General features: G+C 37.2%; 1 protein-coding gene and 1 long non-coding RNA gene across 3 annotated transcripts; both read right to left on the reverse strand.

Moving 5' to 3' along the window:
* Positions 1–623: 623 nt before the first annotated feature.
* Positions 624–17,786, reverse strand: LOC110627487 (NEDD8-activating enzyme E1 regulatory subunit AXR1-like). Of its 2 annotated transcripts, none has more exons than XM_021773822.2 (8): positions 17,634–17,786; positions 16,701–16,873; positions 16,463–16,625; positions 15,922–16,032; positions 6,034–6,113; positions 5,805–5,955; positions 5,621–5,711; positions 624–1,875 (listed from the first exon to the last, which is right to left on the reverse strand). In XM_021773822.2, exons 4-8 carry the CDS (start codon positions 16,015–16,017, stop codon positions 1,733–1,735), a joined length of 561 nt encoding a protein of 186 aa, XP_021629514.1. In that variant the 5' UTR covers positions 16,018–16,032; positions 16,463–16,625; positions 16,701–16,873; positions 17,634–17,786; the 3' UTR covers positions 624–1,732. The 2 variants fall into 2 exon arrangements, with proteins under 2 accessions (XP_021629514.1, XP_021629513.1); XM_021773821.2 differs by having other exon boundaries at positions 1,157–1,875; positions 5,621–5,714.
* Positions 14,371–15,300, reverse strand: LOC110627488. The gene is made up of 3 exons (XR_002489903.2): positions 15,242–15,300; positions 15,051–15,148; positions 14,371–14,431 (listed from the first exon to the last, which is right to left on the reverse strand). It is a non-coding gene; the product is annotated as an uncharacterized LOC110627488 (long non-coding RNA).
* Positions 17,787–20,465: the final 2,679 nt, after the last annotated feature.

Raw genomic sequence — 20,465 nt, forward strand, 5'->3', positions numbered from 1 at the left:
CCAGTCAGCCGAGAGGGAGAGTTTCCATGCCATAGTGGATATGGCTCGGAGAATGGAGGCTAGTGCAAATCTCTAATTCCCTTCCCACTTTCTAGTCGACGTCTCTCTCTCCCACTTCACTAAGGAGTGCCGAGACTGCTGGCAGTCCAGTCGAAGACAACCCTTCCCTATCCCCAGTCGGCGACATCTCTTTTCCTCCCCCCAGTCGGAGAGAACTCCTTTCCCTCTTTCCCCAATCGGCGTTGAATCAGTTAGTCATCGGTTGATTTTTATAATCAAAATTTGACTAGAACTCTCTTCAGGATTTTGATAATCAAGATCTTTTAAATATATGTTGTTAAAAAAATTTTAGTTGTTATTAAAGATCTTTAGAATTTATAAACTATTAATCTGGTTATTTAATTACGGTTTAAGATTTTTTAAAGTAATCATCAATATTTTTTATTTTGTTATATGAAATATTATCATTGTAAATTTGCCATTTCTCATAGAATTTCTGTTACCTTTTGTGATAAATTTTGGTGACCAAAATATAAGAAGTGATGGAAATTTAGAAATTTATTACCTTCTGTAGTTTTATAATACAAAATTTCTATTACCTTCTGTAATAAATTTCTATTACTTTTTAGTTATGTCTCTGTCACCTCACTAAAAGCATCAGAATATTAAACTGAATCATCAAATTTTGTATCTAATGCCTTATTCATAGATGGAGGCATTCCTTCATGGATCAATGATTTCATCTGTTTTACTAATAACCAAGAGTAGGCACCGATTATATTGTTTGATAGACAACCTTACAAGAATAGAAGAAAATAGTGTCATGCACCATCAAGGTAGGAAATGCTGCTAGAGATTAGGCTACATTGAAAATTTTTATGTCCTTCCACGTGCTTTAGTTTATATTTATTAGTTCTTTGATAAAGCTTTTATTTTTTTTTCTTTTAATGCTGGTTGAATTATAATTTTAGCATGGTTTAGAATTAACTAGGTGAACTGGAGTGGTTACTTTAATTTGTGATTATGCATTGACGTAAATAAATTTATTTGTTGATTAGGTTGCTATATGTTATTTGTTCTTGTGGTTATGTATTGCTTGCAAATATATATTTAAAATGTCAATGTTTAAAGGGTCGACGTTTAATAGGATATTTAAAATGTATGTATTGTTTGCAAATACATGTTATTATTCTTTATACTTAGGATAATACATGTAAAGCTACTATTGTTTCTCAACCTTCTTCAACCACTCAACCTGCTAGTAGTTTCACCCATTTTCGATTGGAGCCATCGGCACCAATCAATCCCCCTCATTCATAGCTAACCAATATAAATCCAACTGATAGTCTTCCTCCAATTAGCAAATTGGAAAAAAAAAAAGTTGACATCAAATGTTTGGGGTCATTTTGAAAAAGTCCACTTCTTAGTGTGCCATGGTCCTTATGAAATCGAAAATACTTTATTCTATCTCTCATGCCCGCTTTGTTCGGATTAAGCTTAGTGGGTCATTTAACCTCTTTGCCATTTTTTCTAATCCATATGAGTGTGTATTTGTGAGTCATTTAGTGGTGTATAGTTTATAAATTTATCTCGGTCATTCCTACTGCATGAAACTGGATAACTCCTTTCACTTTTATAGTTTTGTTTATCTGACTTCTAAGTCTTACTCTACCCTAGCTTCTTGTCGCTTGAACTTCATTATCTAGCCGTATGTATTTCTGAGACTTATTCATCAGCGTCTAATAGGTGGTTGCTGAGACTTATTCATCAGCGTATAATTTATCACCTTTAGAGCAGCCACCATCACCCAGAAGTCTGAAGAATTAGAATCGACTTCCGTGCAGCTATCACTAATTATCTGCTGCAGATCTGAACCTGAGATACAAAGAGGTGAAAGAGAGAGTTAAAGCAAGTAGCCAGCATTCACATGGAATCAAATGATCTTTTTTAATGTCCATCATTAAAGGAACATACATCTCTAGCAGATAAAATAACTGCAAATTTAGAGAACAATAAAATGAAGTAAAAATAGATTTAAAAAGAGCACCCACGCAACTTCATTTAGAAACTTGCCAAGTGGTTTGCTGTAGCAGAATGCGGTTTCTCTGAACACAATGTAAGCCAAACCCATCCCTAGAGGAGCAGAACATGTTTGTTCAACAGGAATACCTGGTCTATTGCTCTACAATAGATGTGAAAAAATGTGCATGGAACTCCCCCTCTGTTCTCTTTCTTTTTTTTTTGTTAAATAAAAGGTGTAAAGACCTTCTAATCAAACCTATACAAACATTAGGAAAAAAGAAAGCATTCAGCTTATCTAAACCAACTAGTTCCTACATGATTATCTAATACATATTTGCAGGCCCAATCAAGCTTAATTGTTATTGTTTGATCTACTGAGGTTACCGGTTAAGGGTTTTGCTTTTACAATTTTAGACTGTCTAGTCACTACTAATCCATAAGGAATCTAGAATTATGCTCCTCAAGAAGTCTTCAACTTTTCACCAAGAAAAATGTGATGTTTAATCATCAATAAATTTCCCACTGCGAGGTCTGCACTTATTAGACCATGCTGTGAAAGGTCTGAAAGTTTCCCTAACAAGATTTCTGTTGTGTTTTTCAGAATGAATTTAGTCGAGATTATTGCAGAATGAGTCATGAATTTTCTAGGATGGGTTATTTCAACATCCTTCTACTAAAGGTTGACTCCTCCCACCACTTGCATTCTCATCTAGGGGTGTAAATAAGTTGAGCTGCAGACAAGCTGCTCGAGGCTAAGTTAGGCTTGGTTTCTCAACAACCAAGCTCAAGCCTAATTTTAGACTCATTTAATAAATGAACCAAGCCTAAGCTCATACATGCTCAGCTTATTAAGGCTTGCAAACTAGCCTATTTATAGGCTTGTAAGCCAACTCATTGAATAAGCTCGTTAGCTAACTTGTTTAATAAGACAATATAATAAAAGAATCAATTAAAAGAGATTATATAATTATAGTTAGAAATTCATTGGGCCCTTTCAACAGCCCTTCAAATTGTGAATTTTTATTTATTTTTACCGTTTAAATTTAATATTAATAACTCATCTTGTGAGTAGGCTCATGAAGTGACTTGTTAGACTAGCTCATTAGGTTGAAATTTTACTCATTCATGTTCATTAACGAATTTAATAAATTTGCAAATATATTAGCTTGCTTTATGATTCTATGAAATAATATAATTATTATTTTAAACTATGATACAACTAAGTTATTTAACATATGGTATAAAATTAAAATATTTAAGCACGATGTTTTATGGCATCAATATAATCATATTTGTAACTTAAATTTAATTTTCTACAATAAGTTATTTTTAAATTGCAAATAAAGTTCAAATGAATATATTTTTCAACCTTCAAATTGTATTTGGGTAATAAGACACATTTGAAATTTTGAATATATATAAAGCTCGAACTTGAATAAAATAAAGGGATAATGCCAAAAAGAAAACCTGAACTTTCACATTTTAACAAACATACCCCAAACTAAAAATTTTCCACCTAACTTTATATATTCCCTACCATTAAGTTGGACAATAAATCTAGCGGAAATGCCATGTTCCTAGTCAACTGAACACCCTAAATAAAGACTTCAAAATAACCCAAAAGAGATAAAACAACAAACTTTACCCGTTTCGACGATTGTATCGTAAACTTTTTTTCTTAACAAATATACCCCAAAATTAGTTTTCGGTTCAGTTTGATTTTTCAATTGCATTTGATTTACTTATAACTTCCAACAACACATTTCTAAGAGTCAATAACTCATTTTTAAGAGTCAATAACTCATTTTCTGACACTTTATTGCATTGGTAAGTATAATTTTTCACATCCTTATATGTCATAAGGGTTATGGTGACACTATCTCTAAAAATTCAAGAATCACGATTTTCCTACTTGAAAAATTAATCATATTTGTCATATCTACTCTAATAAAGCTAAAACTTAATAATCAGTCTAATTAAGCCAAAATGGCTAAGTTCATTAGCCTTTGACTTTGAGCTCTATTAGAGAGAATAGGATATGTTTGATTAATTTCATACGTAGAAAGAATCATGATTCTTAAATTCTTAGAGCTAGTTTTACCACAATACTTATATCCCATAACAATGCAAAAAATTGCATTTATATACACAAAAGAGTGTCAGAAAATGAGTGATAGACTCTTACAAATGAGTTGTTCGAAGTTATAAGTAAATCAAATCAAATTGAAAAATCAATCCAAACTGAAAAACTAACTTTGGATATATTTGTCAAGAAATTAAAGTTTAGGATATAATTGTTGAAACTGATAAAATTTGAGATTTACTTTACAATTATCCATTTTAGATTTTAAGGTGCTAGTTAGGATGATGATGTGGCATTTCATTTACATTTAGCAGTTCAAAATAATGGTAGGATAATTTAGATGGTTAGTACAAGGCATGGTTTTAAACTTATTTCAAAGTGTTACAGGGTGCCGTGACTGTTAATAGTAATTTAGCATGGCTCGTAAAACAAGCCAAACTCAAGCTTAACTCATTTGTATCATGAACAATCTCCATTCAAACTTGGTTCAAGTTTAAAATATTATCAACGATCCAAATTCACGCTCTAATAGTAAAGCTCAAGTCGAGCTCAAGCTAAGCTTACACTTACGTAAAAAGTGATGGATAATTGAAAGCTTGGCTCAACTCATATGCACACGTAAATTTTGCCGCCAATTTTGTTATTCATATCAAATGCCCCTAACAATTCATGAGTATTTAAGAGCTTTTTTGTCCTTTTTTTTCTTTTTATCTAGAAGAGAATGATGAAGAGTCATAAAGTAAGAAAGGCCAGAATCAAGGACTTCAAAGTTCTGATATTTGCCACAAAACTCAAAAAGCTTGATTCCTTAGAGCTGGACTTACCAGGGCTGAGGGTTCATTTTTTTGTTTTATATTATAACTTAGTCACTAACTGTGATCCACTCCATAAGGAGTCCAAAATAAATCAGTCAAAGGAATATTTTAGATTTGCAATAAATGAAATATAGCCAATATTCAGTTCTGAGGTCTGAATTTAAGAGCCTATTTGCTTCAGTGGTGATAGTTAGATGTTGGTTGTTGGTGACTAAATGTTAGCAGTTAAGAGCTAGCAATTGGAGAACCAAAAGCTGACTCTAGAAATCCCAGGTTTTACCACTACAATTATAATTTTAAATAGCTAATTCTTGATGTTTAAAATTTGTTGGTATTTGTTGGTCTGACCACTCTGTTTAACAAAACATCCCAAACTGACAGGTGGACACCCAAACACCAGCTAGCTTTGAAATGCTCAACCGAACAAGCACTAAATCTTAAAATTTCTAAGAGTACTTATAATAGATTTTGAGAAATGCTTCGGAGAGTATTGAAAAATAAAAGGAATTAAATTGGATTATGCAAAACCTGCTGAAAATTTTCTAGTATTAGAACTTACATGGTGCCCAAGGAAGCAAACACCTCCTAAACTTATACCCATCCAGTAATTGTATCCATTTAACTTATTTTCCATTCTAATTCTACAGGCTGAATACACAAGTTCAAAAAATTTAAATCCATGCTTCAGAATTTTACTTACTAGTTCCTCGAGGAGCAAAGACTTTAAAGGAGGCCTCTATAGCTTCTTTATAGTTTTCTTCTTCTACAGCAAGCATCCCAGTTTTGAGAAGCTCCTTTAACATTCAAGATAACAAGTCATTTATAGACATTAGGCAGAAGCAGAAAGCAAACCAAACTGACGAAATATGAATTAACACACAAACCTTGAATTGCTTTTTCTCATCCCTAGTTGATGGAAGGCCACCACCATGAGTCTTGGTCCACTCCTCAGCCATCTTGACAAGGATAATTACATATGGAGTGTGCTTATGGGCAACAGGATCAGCCGCATTTAAGTCAATTGTTTCGGCAAAACTATAGCAGGCAACTACAGAATAAGAAACATGAAAATATGTACATACGTTTCTCCAACACAACACAAGTGGAAGTTACCTTTTGAGGTCAGGCCATGGGTTATTCAACCGAAGATCATCCAGAAAGTGATCAGGCTTTGACTCAATCACTGTATGCTCCAGCAAGAAATAAGAAGAGTCATGTAACAGCCCGGAAACCGAACTGCCACCGGCACTAGGATCCAGATCGACTTAAGGTCACCGGGACCCGTAGTAAGCCTGCTATCCTGACTGTGAACCTGTGATATCCCATACATGATCATATATTTTCTGTAAAACACATAAAACTTTTCTTCATTCCAAGGCTTCTGTTCTCTACCAATCCCTACTAGAGCTCCTCATTGCTCTAGGCGGATAAAACTCATAATGTTAAGCCTGATTTTCTCATAAACATACAACAATATCACCATACACTGATCATGTGAAAACACAAAAAGGGATTACAACTCTTATAATCAAGCACCATTCTATACACTGTACACATACATTATCTCTTTACATTTACATGTCCACACTAGCTATTACAAAATACTCTTCCTGTACCCTGCTGACCTCTGACCTCTGAACCTGCACAACTGGAGTTAGGGGAGAGGGATGAGCTACTATAGCCCAGTGCGTAGAACAGTAATAAAGCACAGGTGATAAAACATGCTCTCATGCAATGTATCACATCACAAGTAATCACATCTCAGCATGGACGGATCAACACTCCCTCTATACCATATGCCTGGTCCCCGTAGGGCTGTTCCAGGTCTTTGTGCCTGGTCCCCGTAGGGCTGTTCCAGGTCTTTATGCCTGGTCCCCGTAGGGCTGTTCCAGGTCTTTCCTCTGAGGGCTATTGAATCCTTACTATGTCCATACAGTCATAGAATCAAGGATAAATGCAATGCATCATCTTCGTGTACACTAATGCACTCAGCCTATAGCATAGTCATGATGCATGAAACATGATAAAATGTCCATTTCTCATATTAAAACATTAAAGTAAGTTCCACTCGCCTCTGGCTGACTCTGTGCTAACTCTGCAGGTTCTGACCCTGTACTCACTGCTGCTCTCTGGGGTTCCTCTGGTCCGTTCCTACACAGGTGGACACAAAGGAGGGACCAAACTAACTCAAGAACATTTCTAAGAAACTCCCCAAAACCCTTCTAAACCATCCTAGAACATTCACAGAAAACATGCAAAAGAAGGCTGGACAGGGCAGGTTCGGCGGCAGAAACCCCTCTCCAGAGACGAAACTCATGCATGTTCGGCGGCACCTTCGGCGGCCGAAGGTCTCGTCCAGAGACGAAACTCACATACTTTCGGCGGCCGAAAGTCCTTTTCTAAACCGAAAGCTTAGCTTTCGGAGGCAAGCTTTGGCAGCCGAAACTGCCTCCAAGCATGTTCGGCGGCCGAACCTTCTTTCGGCGGCCGAACCTGGTTTTGTCCAGGAGACAGAACCTTGCTCTGTTTCATGCAAACTATGCCCAAAAACCTACAACATGCATATCAACGACTCCCAACTAGCACATACACATATATATGCACAAAGGGGTCTCAAACTATCCTAAAACCCCAAACAAACACATCTAACAACACTTAAACATGCTTCAACTCAAAGAGTATCAAAAACCTCACCTAAACCTAAACATGCATACTACCCATACAACCTTCATAAAACCTTCAAAAATCAAGAAAGGAAAGTCAGGATCTTCTCTTACCTCTTCCAAACAAGAGATTAGACGATCCCAACGTGGAGTTATGAAGAACCAAGCTTCCAAAGCTCCAAACTTCCAAACTTTGCTCTTTTGCTTAAAACCTTCAAAACAAACATAAAACCCTTCAAAACTTTGAAAGATCTGAAGGAAATCATAAAAACCATGAAAGTCAACGTGAGAAGGTTTTGGCTCACCTCTGGCTGCAAGTGGAGGAGAAAATACCCTCCTCTCACCGACCTTTGGCCCTTTTATAGGTGGCTGGCCAGACCACCTTCGGCAGCCGAACGTGAATCCGAAACCATGCAATGTTCGGCGGCCGAAGGTGACCTTCGGCGGCCGAACCTTTGCATTTCTCCCTTGTTGCTTTTCATTCCAAAACTCTTTTCCTTTAACACTTTAAAACATTAAAACATGTTAAACTACCTTAGAAAACATATGTATTACCCTTCTAGAGGGTTCCGACATCCGAGATTCCACCGGACTATAGGAATTCCGATGCCGGACTATAGCCGGGTATTACATTCTCCCCCCTTAAGAACATTCGTCCCCGAATGTTCCTAACACAACATAAAACACATAGAAAAGGGGAAAACGAACCTCAAAACAGATATGGGTACTGTTGGAGCATAGACTCCCGTGTCTCCCAGGTGCACTCTTCTAGGTTATGGTGGTTCCACAGGACTTTCACCATTGGTATCTCCTTGTTTCTCAGCTTCCGAATCTGGGTGTCAATGATCCGCACTGGCTGCTCGACATAGGTGAGATCGCTTAAGATTTCCACCTCAGGCTCACTAAGAACCTTCTCTGGATCTGACACAAACTTTCTTAACATAGAAACATGAAATACCGGGTGAACTCGGTCCATTGATGCAGGTAAATCTAGCTTATACGACACAGGCCCGATCTTCTGCAAGATCTCAAAGGGACCTATGTACCGTGGAGCTAATTTACCCTTCTTGCCAAAGCGAACCACTCCCTTCATTGGAGACACCTTCAGTAATACCATATCCCCCTCTTGGAACTCTATCTGCTTCCTACGGATGTCTGCATAGCTTTTCTGCCTGCTTACTGCTGTTCTGATCCTCTCTCTGATCACAGGCACCAACTTGTTGGTAATCTCAACTAACTCTGGCCCTGCAAGAGTCTTCTCTCCTACCTCTTCCCAGCAAACAGGTGTTCTGCACTTCCTCCCATACAGAGCTTCATACGGAGCCATCCCTATGCTAGCATGATGGCTGTTGTTGTAGACAAACTCCACCAGAGGTAGATGCTGCCTCCAAGAACCGCCAAAGTCTAACACACACATTCTCAGCATATCTTCTATGGTTTGGATGGTCCTTTCTGACTGACCGTCTGTCTGTGGATGGAAAGCAGTGCTGAAATCCAATCTTGTACCCATAGCAGCTTGCAGACTCCGCCAAAATCTGGAGGTGAACTGCGGTCCTCTATCTGAGACTATCGACACTGGAACTCCATGCAGCTTGATTATCTCTTCTACATAGACCTGCACTAACTTGTCTACAGAATAGTTGCTCCTGACTGGTATGAAGTGAGCAGATTTCGTCAATCTGTCCACAATCACCCATATGGAGTCTAGCCTATTGGACGTCGCCGGTAACCCCACTACAAAATCCATAGCGATATTCTCCCATTTCCACTCTGGAATCGGCAGTGGGTTAAGCATTCCAGCCGGCTTCTGATGCTCTAGTTTCACCCTTTGACATGTCTCGCAGGCTGACACGAACTGTGCCACTTCCCTCTTCATTGCTGGCCACCAATACACCCTTCTCAGATCTTGATACATCTTAGTGGCTCCAGGGTGAACGCTATATCTTGCATTATGAGCTTCCCTCATAATGTCTTCCTTCAAACTGCTATCATCTGGTACACATAATCTCTTGCCATGACGAAGAATCCCCTCACTGTCAAATCTGAACTCTGCACTGTTGCCAGACTGAACAGTCCTGGCAATCTTCACTAACTCAGGGTCTTCGTGCTGTTTCAAAGCCACTTGCTCTAGAAACACTGGTGTAACTCTCATCTGTGCAATCAAAGCACCTGTACCAGATAGCTGCAACTGTAACCCTTCATCCATAAGCCTGTAAAAGTCCTTCACCACCGGTCTTCTCTCTACGGCAATGTGGGATAAACTGCCAAGTGATTTCCGGCTTAAGGCATCAGCTACAACATTAGCCTTACCCGGATGATACTGGATCTTACAATCGTAATCACTGAGCAATTCTACCCACCGTCTCTGCCTCAAGTTTAACTCTCTCTGACTTAAGATGTGCTGCAGGCTCTTATGATCCGTATAGATCTCACACTTTACCCCATAGAGGTAATGTCTCCACATCTTAAGTGCAAAGATAACAGCTGCCATCTCAAGATCGTGTGTCGGATAGTTCAGCTCGTGCTTCTTCAGCTGTCTAGAAGCATAAGCTATCACTCTGTCATTCTGCATTAACACACAACCTAATCCCACTCGGGATGCATCACAGAACACTGTGAAATCTTCCTCACTGATCGGCAGAGCTAACACCGGTGCTGAAGTTAACCGTCTCTTCAACTCTTCAAAACTCTCATCACAATCTTCTGTCCATACGAACTTCTGATTCTTCCTCGTCAGTCTGGTCATCGGAGCAGCTATCTTCGAAAAGTCCTGAACGAACCTCCGATAGTAGCCTGCCAAACCCAGAAAACTCTTAATCTCTGTCACTGACGTGGGTGTAGGCCAGTTGGCGACTGCCTCTACCTTCTTGGGATCTACTGTTATTCCTTCCTCTGATACTACATGTCCCAAAAAGGCAATGCTCCTTAGCCAGAACTCGCACTTGGAGAACTTGGCATACAAGCCATGCTCTCTCAAGGTTTGCAAAATGAGTCTCAGATGCTGGGCATGCTCCTCTGCATTCTTGGAGTACACTAAGATATCATCGATAAAGACGATCACAAAAAGATCCAAGTACTCCCTGAAAACCCGGTTCATGAGATCCATGAATGCTGCAGGGGCATTAGTCAACCCGAACGGCATTACTAGGAACTCATAATGCCCATATCTGGTTCGGAAAGCAGTCTTGGATACATCTCCTTCTCTGATCTTCAACTGGTGGTATCCAGATCTCAGATCTATCTTAGAAAAACAACCTGTTCCTGACAGCTGGTCAAACAGATCATCAATCCTGGGTAAAGGATACTTGTTTTTTATCGTAACTTTGTTCAACTGTCTGTAGTCGACACAAAGTCTAAGTGGTCCATCCTTCTTTCTGACAAATAATACTGGAGCACCCCAAGGGGAGGTACTCGGGCGGATGAAACCTTTTGCTACCTAATCCTGTAACTGGTCTTTCAACTCTCTCAGCTCTATTGGTGCCATCCGGTAGGGAGGAATAGAGATCGGTCTAGCACCGGGCATCAACTCTATCTCAAACTCTATGTCCCTATCAGGTGGTAGTCCTGGAAGCTCTTCAGGAAACACATCTGGAAATTCTCTAACAACTGGTACTGAGGATGGTTCCCTAACCTGACTATCTAGCTCTCTCACATAAGCTAGGAACCCCTGACACCCCTTCCTCAACATCCTACGAGCCTGAAGGGCTAATATTAAACCTCTAGGTGTCCCTCTCTTGTCTCCTCTGAAGACACACTCTGACCCATCCTGGTCTCTGAGACTCACTACCTTGTCCCTACAGTGCAAAGTAGCACTATAGGTAGATAACCAATCCATCCCTAGAATGACATCAAAATCTGTCAACTCTAGAACCACAAGGTCAGCTGGAAGGCATCTATCCTCTATAAACACTGGACTGAACTGACAGACTGACTCTGCCAATGATGGGTCACATCTAGGTCCACTGACCCAGAGAGGACACTCTAACTCGGAGACTATCAACCCCAATCTCTCTGCGGCTCTATAAGAAATGAAAGAGTGAGAAGCACCGGGGTCCATCAAAGCATACACCTCTGAACACCCAATGATGAGGTTACCTGACACCACTGTGTTCGACGTGTCTGCCTCCTGCTGCGTCATGGTGCAAATCCGTGCTGGAGCTAACGGACCTGCACCTCGGGAACCCATCCCTGATGAAGAGGCTGCCCCTCTTCCTCTACCTCTGCCACTGCTTGGTGGACGAACTGAAGCTGCGGACTGGACGACACTACCTGCGGTCATCTGCTGGGATGGTGCAACCAAAGTCGCCTGAGGACATTCTCGTGCATAATGTCCCTCCTGCCCACATCTATAGCAGGCTGTAGATCCCAACAAACAAGCTCCGCTATGTGGTCTCCCACACCTATTGCAAACTAGATCTGTGCTAGAGCTGGCGCCGCTACTCATTCCCAAACCCGTCTTAATCCTGTTCCAGAACTTGCCTCTCTTTCCTCTGAATTTCTCCCATCTCTTCTTGCTTGCACTTGCTATACTCTGTGAGGAGGAACCTGGTTTCACACCTGAAGACTGTGCCTTGACTACACCTTGACTTATGGCACTGGCCTCCATCTTTCTAGCAGCATCCACAATGGAGTGGAAACTCTCCTTCTCCGCATGAAGAATCAAAGAGAAATACCTGGGATGAAGCCTTGTGGCATATCTCTTTGCCTTCTTCTGATCTGTATCATACGCCTGACCCACGTATGGCAACAATTCCAAGAACTTATCTGTGTACTCATCAACGCTCATCACCTCCGTCTGTCTTAACTGCTCAAACTCCACAACCTTTAGCTCCCTGGAACTGTCAGGGAAAGCCCACCCAGCAAATTCGTTGGCGAACTCTTCCCATGTCATACTGTCACTTCTGGGGTCCACATAGTTCTTGAACCATTCTCTGGCTTTCTTGCACTTTAATGTGAACCCTGCCATCTCAATGGCCCTACTATCATCTGCTCCCAACTCACTTGTTATCATTCTGACTGCACTGAGATACTCAAAGGGATCATCTCCCGTATTGAATTTAGGAGCATCCAACTTTAAGTACTCAGTCATCTTCACTTTACTTCCCCCTGAAGAACTGGGTTGCTGTACTTCAACAACAGGGGCTACTGGTTCAGGTGGTGGTGGAGGAACTGGTTCAATCACTTCAGGCTGTACTGGACTTGGATGAACAGATGGGGGTGGATACATGTGATTTGGTGGATAGAAGGAAGGATAGGGCATATATGGCATATAGGGTGGATATGGGGCAAAGCTGGAGTAATCCGACGTGCCTCCCATCGGATACTCTGGGCCCTGCGGAAAGGGTGGATAGCCAAACCCCGAGGCCTGAGCGCCTCCCTGAGACTCCCCCATACCTTCTTCTGACCTTTCTACCCCCATACTAACATCTCTACTCTGAGCCTCCTCCATAGCAACTCTCCCTTCTGCTGATCTTCCCCCTCTGCCTATTCCTCTTCTGCTCTCGTCAGAAGACCTTCTCGGGTCTATTGACATTCCCTCCCTGCTTGACCTGTGCGATCTTGCCCTTGGCAAGGCAGGTGGACGAGCAGCTGTACCCTCACTTACAGGTGGGACTCCATTCAATCTCGCGGATCGACGAGTTCCTCGCATCTTAACTCTCTCTGGAAAACAACACATCACAGAGCACATAAGCAACACATATCAGCATACATCACATATAAACTAATGCACATGTATGAATCATGGCATTGCACATCAGCATATAGCGACAGGATTGACATCCTATCCTAGTGGACATGTTTCCCTATAGTGCCTGACCTGCAAAAACCTCTATAGGCCCAACTCTGTCTATATAGGTCCGACCATGTGAACCTAATGCTCTGATACCAATCTGTAACAGCCCGGAAACCGAACTGCCACCGGCACTAGGATCCAGATCGACTTAAGGTCGCCGGGACCCGTAGTAAGCCTGCTATCCTGACTGTGAACCTGTGACATCCCATACATGATCATATATTTTCTGTAAAACACATAAAACTTTTCTTCATTCCAAGGCTTAACCTGTGCATGCACTATCTCTGTTCTCTACCAATCCCTACTAGAGCTCCTCATTGCTCTAGGCGGATAAAACTCATAATGTTAAGCCTGGTTTTCTCATAAACATACAACAATATCACCATACACTGATCATGTGAAAACACAAAAAGGGATTACAACTCTTATAATCAAGCACCATTCTATACACTGTACACATACATTATCTCTTTACATTTACATGTCCACACTAGCTATTACAAAATACTCTTCCTGTACCCTGCTGACCTCTGACCTCTGAACCTGCACAACTGGAGTTAGGGGAGAGGGATGAGCTACTATAGCCCAGTGCGTAGAACAGTAATAAAGCACAGGTGATAAAACATGCTCTCATGCAATGTATCACATCACAAGTAATCACATCTCAGCATGGACGGATCAACACTCCCTCTATACCATATGCCTGGTCCCCGAAGGGCTGTTCCAGGTCTTTGTGCCTGGTCCCCGTAGGGCTGTTCCAGGTCTTTATGCCTGGTCCCCGTAGGGCTGTTCCAGGTCTTTCCTCTGAGGGCTATTGAATCCTTACTATGTCCATACAGTCATAGAATCAAGGATAAATGCAATGCATCATCTTCGTGTACACTAATGCACTCAGCCTATAGCATAGTCATGATGCATGAAACATGATAAAATGTCCATTTCTCATATTAAAACATTAAAGTAAGTTCCACTCACCTCTGGCTGACTCTGTGCTAACTCTGCAGGTTCTGACCCTGTACTCACTGCTGCTCTCTGGGGTTCCTCTGGTCCGTTCCTACACAGGTGGACACAAAGGAGGGACCAAACTAACTCAAGAACATTTCTAAGAAACTCCCCAAAACCCTTCTAAACCATCCTAGAACATTCACAGAAAACATGCAAAAGAAGGCTGGACAGGGCACGTTCGGCGGCAGGTTCGGCGGCCGAAACCCCTCTCCAGAGACGAAACTCATGCATGTTCGGCGGCACCTTCGGCGGCCGAAGGTCTCGTCCAGAGACGAAACTCACATACTTTCGGCGGCCGAAAGTCCTTTTCTAAACCGAAAGCTTAGCTTTCGGGGGCAAGCTTTGGCAGCCGAAACTGCCTCCAAGCATGTTCGGCGGCCGAACCTGGTTTTGTCCAGGGGACAGAACCTTGCTCTGTTTCATGCAAACTGTGCCCAAAAACCTACAACATGCATATCAACGACTCCCAACTAGCACATACACATATATATGCACAAAAGGGTCTCAAACTATCCTAAAACCCCAAACAAACACATCTAACAACACTTAAACATGCTTCAACTCAAAGAGTATCAAAAACCTCACCTAAACCTAAACATGCATACTACCCATACAACCTTCATAAAACCTTCAAAAATCAAGAAAGGAAAGTCAGGATCTTCTCTTACCTCTTCCAAACAAGAGATTAGACGATCCCAACGTAGAGTTATGAAGAACCAAGCTTCCAAAGCTCCAAACTTCCAAACTTTGCTCTTTTGCTTAAAACCTTCAAAACAAACATAAAGCCCTTCAAAACTTTGAAAGATCTGAAGGAAATCATAAAAACCATGAAAGTCAACGTGAGAAGGTTTTGGCTCACCTCTGGCTGCAAGTGGAGGAGAAAATACCCTCCTCTCACCGACCTTTGGCCCTTTTATAGGTGGCTGGCCAGACCACTTTTGGCAGCCGAACGTGAATCCGAAACCATGCAATGTTCGGCGGCCGAAGGTGACCTTCGGCGGCCGAACCTTTGCATTTCTCCCTTGTTGCTTTTCATTCCAAAACTCTTTTCCTTTAACACTTTAAAACATTAAAACATGTTAAACTACCTTAGAAAACATATGTATTACCCTTCTAGAGGGTTCCGACATCCGAGATTCCACCAGACTATAGGAATTCCGATGCCGGACTATAGCCGGGTATTACAAGTCAATTTCTCGCCCCTTGGATAAATTGATGGTTCCTATAATTCGATGATGGTTACAACATGTTTCCTACTTCTACATATTTCAGTTCTCAAATTCTTCAACAGTTTGACTGCCCATCATAGTTACATGTCCTTATAAGAATTTCAAATATTAATATAAAATTGAGATACTGTCTAAGACCCTTGTCTTTGAGGGAAATCAAATGGAGATATATATCAACAAAGGGCCATTGTAGTTCATACATCCTCTGTTCATCTGCTCTCTTAAATAATGGTATCCTGATCATAACATTTGTTTGAAGAAATGTCAAGGGAGTTGCAATGATTTCAACCACAAAATACTAACAGATTACCTTCACACTGACTCTAACAAACCCAGTAAGGCCGTAGGAGCGGGCAAAAATCAACTTCACATTGGCCTCCCTACAGATTTTATCAAGCTTTACCATTGAATCTTCTACTAGCTGCAAGTAATATCAGGAAACCTCCAGTAAAGATATTGCACATAAAGAAAATAAACCAGACAACTCTTCACCATATATATATATATATAAATATATATATAAGATTTACTTCTAATGCTTAGACATTGATTAAGGAACCATGTAAGAAAAAAGGCACAAATTCTGCTATTACGCCACTGATACAAGCTTATGAGTCTCAGAACAAAACAAATCCACAAAAGAGTTATTATCAAAAATGACATGAAAGGTTGGGTAACATAAATAGACAAGAGTGTAAAAGCACACTACACTACAATGAAACACATTAAAGATGCTATAAACAATATGATAAAACAAAATTCCACCAAATAAGCACAAACATTTTTTTTATTTGGAAGCTTATATTTCTTTTCAAGGCAAAAATATTCCATCGATGAACAGCATTCTGTACCTGAGTTGCTACTACCAATGTAAACTGAGAGAAAAAAGATGGATTTATCTCGATCAATGCTTCAGGATGCTCTTCTATAAACTTAGCTTAACAGCATCATTTAGCTCTTGAAGAAATGCACACACACACTTTGCTTTTGATTGCCCCACACTAGATTCATCCACTACCAAAATCACAAGGCAAGATAAGCACAAAACATAAATAGAAGTAGATAGAACGCAAGATCAGAGGAACATACCCATGAAATTATTTCCAAGATCACTGACTTCAACTTTAGATCCATCAATCACTGTGATTGATCCAACCCCACCAAGAACAAGATTTTTTAATGTCGCGGAACCTGTAGGACCACAATTAAGCAAGCATATGCTGGCTTTCTCTAGGGCTGCCTGTCCTTGCTCACCCCATATCCTAAAGTTTCAGACAAACACTAATTTGTTAAGCGGAAATTTTGAAATAAAAAACTATACTCTCAACTTCAATTTTTCATCTAATTCATCTGCATTTACAAACTATCTGATTGGTACATTATAACTCTGTTCTATCTTGATCCTCCTTACAGTATGCGACTTGAAGACAAAAAAACACAAACACTTCAACAAAATAAGCAAAGGTCCTATTGCATTTTCACCGTTTACTACCCATTGGCGAACAATTATGAGGTCAGCCAACACAAATCCATGAGATTCTGAATTAAACAGCTTATTTCAAAACACGACCCAACCTTCCCAACCATTCTTACCAATAGTAAATTTCTTGCTATAGCTCCTCTCCTAAATTTGACTTTTAATTATCATATCTCTTCACTTTTTTCTGAGAAATATATATATAAGATTCTACTCAGACTATTCAGAAGCAAAGATTAGCCCACAAACTTACTCCAAAAATTAATTTCAGCAATTTTTTAATTTAAATTTGGTTTCAGATAAGTCATCTATTCAGCACAGCAAGATAGAGAGCTACGTTTTACAATGTTTACGAACTATTGTAATTTTTCCTCTAAGCTAAAACTTTCCATTGAGAGATGCACAAAAAGCAGCGAAGTTCTCCCAACTTACCCAATTTGAGAGCTGTGATTTTACAAAGATAGGGCAAGATAGAGCTAAGTTGAAGGAGTGGAGAAGGAAAATGAAATGAAAACGGAAGTGATAAGGCGATGAACGACCAGTACCTGAGTTGGCGATCGTATTTGGTTTTTGGCTCCGCCATTACTGAGGTGTTGTTCACTGTAAAATCCGAGGTTTTTAGCTGTTTAAACTCGCTTCGTATCTACGCAGGATGTGCAACAAAGAAGAAAGCGCTTAGAAAATGAAGAGGAGAAGCCACCTGGACCTGAAAAGAAAAACGATGTCGTTCAATAGCTTTTTGTCGGCTTTTTCTGATATTTCCCATTTTGGGCCGAGAAAACAAAAATTTAGTATTGTTAAATTAAATGTTTATACCAACATTTTTACAAAATAGAATTAAAAATATATAACATATTATTAATTATTATCATATATTTTTATTATTTACAATTAGGTTCAAAGATGGAATTATAAATATTTTTTATAAAAAATTATTATATATTTTATTAGAAAATATTTTATAGAGATAGAAATGAGATAAAAATTAAAAAAATTAATAAATAAGTGCCTTAAATTTATATATATTTATTAGAAAAAAATTTATAAGGATATTTAATGTGATAAAAATAGAAAAATTTTATAAATAGAGAGCTGAAATTTATTATATATGATGTTTGAAAAAAATTTTGAGTTTGAGATAAAATTGATAAAATTTAGATATTTATGTTTATATAAATTTATTTTGTCTTTATTAAAAATATATAAAATATTATTAATTATTATTATATATTTTATTTATTTGCTATGAGATTCAAAAATAAATGGGATTGTAAATATTTTTTATAAAAAATTATTATATATTTTATTGAAGAAAAATTTTATTGGGATAGTAATAGAATAAAAATAAAAAAATTTAATAAATAAGTGCCTTAAAATTATATATATGTTTGTTGGAAAAAAGTTTTATAAGGATATTTAATGTGGTAAAATAGGAAAATTTTAGAAATAAATGACTGAAATTTTTTTATATTATAGTATTTGAAAAGTTTTAAATTAGTATGAAATTGATATAATTTAGATATTTATGTTATTATAAATTCTTTTTAGTTTTATTAAAATAATATAATATATTATTAATTATTATCATATAATTTTATTATTTACGATTAGTAGTACTCTAAACGAACCAAACTATTCGAGACTCGACTCGAAAAAAACTCAATCGGATTCAATTCGATTTTTAAACGAGTCGAGGTTGAACTTAATTTACTTGAGTTTTGTAGTATTTAACTCATTAAGATTCATGAGCCTACTCGTTAAGATTCATGAGCCGACTCGAGACTCGTTAAGAGATTCGTGAACGAATTCGTTAAGAGACTCATGAATGGACTCATTAAGAGGCTCGTGAATGGGTTCGTTAAGAGATTCGTGAACATACTCAATATATTAAAAGGTTCGTTAAGAGATTCGTGAATGGACTCAATAATCTATTTAACATATTTATTATTAATTTTTATATTTCTATCCTTTAATTATATAACTATATTATTAATTTATATATTTATTTTTTAAACACTCTTTTTTAAACTATTAAATTTCTTAATAAATTATAGTTATTATTATTGCTTTTATATATTTATATATATATTTATATGATTATTTTTCTATTTAATATTATTAGCTTAATTTTATAAATTAAAATTTTTATATAATTTAAATATAAATAAATATGATTCTATTCATAAAATTTGAGTATAATGTATATATATAATAATATAATTTAAATTGATTATACTTATATTAATATGTTTATTTTATGTAATATTTTATATAATAAAATAATTTAATACAAATTATATATTTAAATAAAAATAAATAATAATATATGAATAATTAAATGATAACATATGAATAATCAATAATAATATATTAATAAATTTTATATAAAAATATCTATTGATACTAATAATAAAATTATATAGATTTAATTAAAATTATATAATTTAAAGAAAAACTTTTTCTATCATCTGTATAAACAGTTTATATATAAATTTATATATTTATTATATATTTTTTAATTAATTTTTTTACAAATATTTAAATAAATAATTTTTAAATTTAGTATTATATCATTAATTTTATATTAAATATATTTTATATAATTAAATAAAAGTTTATAATCAGTATTTGAATAATAAATATTATTTGATGTTATAAATAAATAAATATTTAAATATTAAAATCTAAATAATAAAAAAATAAAAGATTTAAATATTAAAATTTAAATAATAATAATAAAAATTTAATCATTTATTGTATAGGAATAGAACCCAAAACTTTTAAAAAACCATAATGATGTATTTAAAGTTATTGGAATAATATTTCCTATCCCACATTAAAAATTTATAGAGATGAAAATGTAAAATTTATCTATAAATAAAAATTTCATTTTTTATTGTATTTTAAATTAAAATTTTAATTATAGTAGATTTTAATTAAATTATATTTAATTTTATTAAAGTCTCTTTTGATCTTTTAGTTTAAAATTTTAATATTTAAAAATTTAAATTAATTAAGTTTTATTAACAGATTTTTAATCGAGTTTTCAAACTCGAACTTAAATTAGACTCGTTATTAGTTTAAACGAATTTTTTAATCGAGTTTTCGAATTCGAATTTCAATTAGTCTCGTTATTAGTTTAAACGAATTTTTCACAAGTCGAGCTCGATTATAGTATTTAATTTTTGAGTTGAGTTTAAGCTCAATATTAGAGGTCGAGTCGAACTCGAACTTATAAAATTTTTTAATAAATGAGCCTTAATTTTATAAAATTTGGCTGAACTCGATTCGATTACACTCCTAACAATTAGATTATAAATTGACCGGATTGTAAATATTTTTTATAAAATATTATTATATATTTTGTTGAAAATTTT

This window comes from Manihot esculenta, chromosome 12, assembly GCF_001659605.2.
Source record: "Manihot esculenta cultivar AM560-2 chromosome 12, M.esculenta_v8, whole genome shotgun sequence".
NCBI classification, from domain to species: domain Eukaryota; kingdom Viridiplantae; phylum Streptophyta; class Magnoliopsida; order Malpighiales; family Euphorbiaceae; genus Manihot; species Manihot esculenta.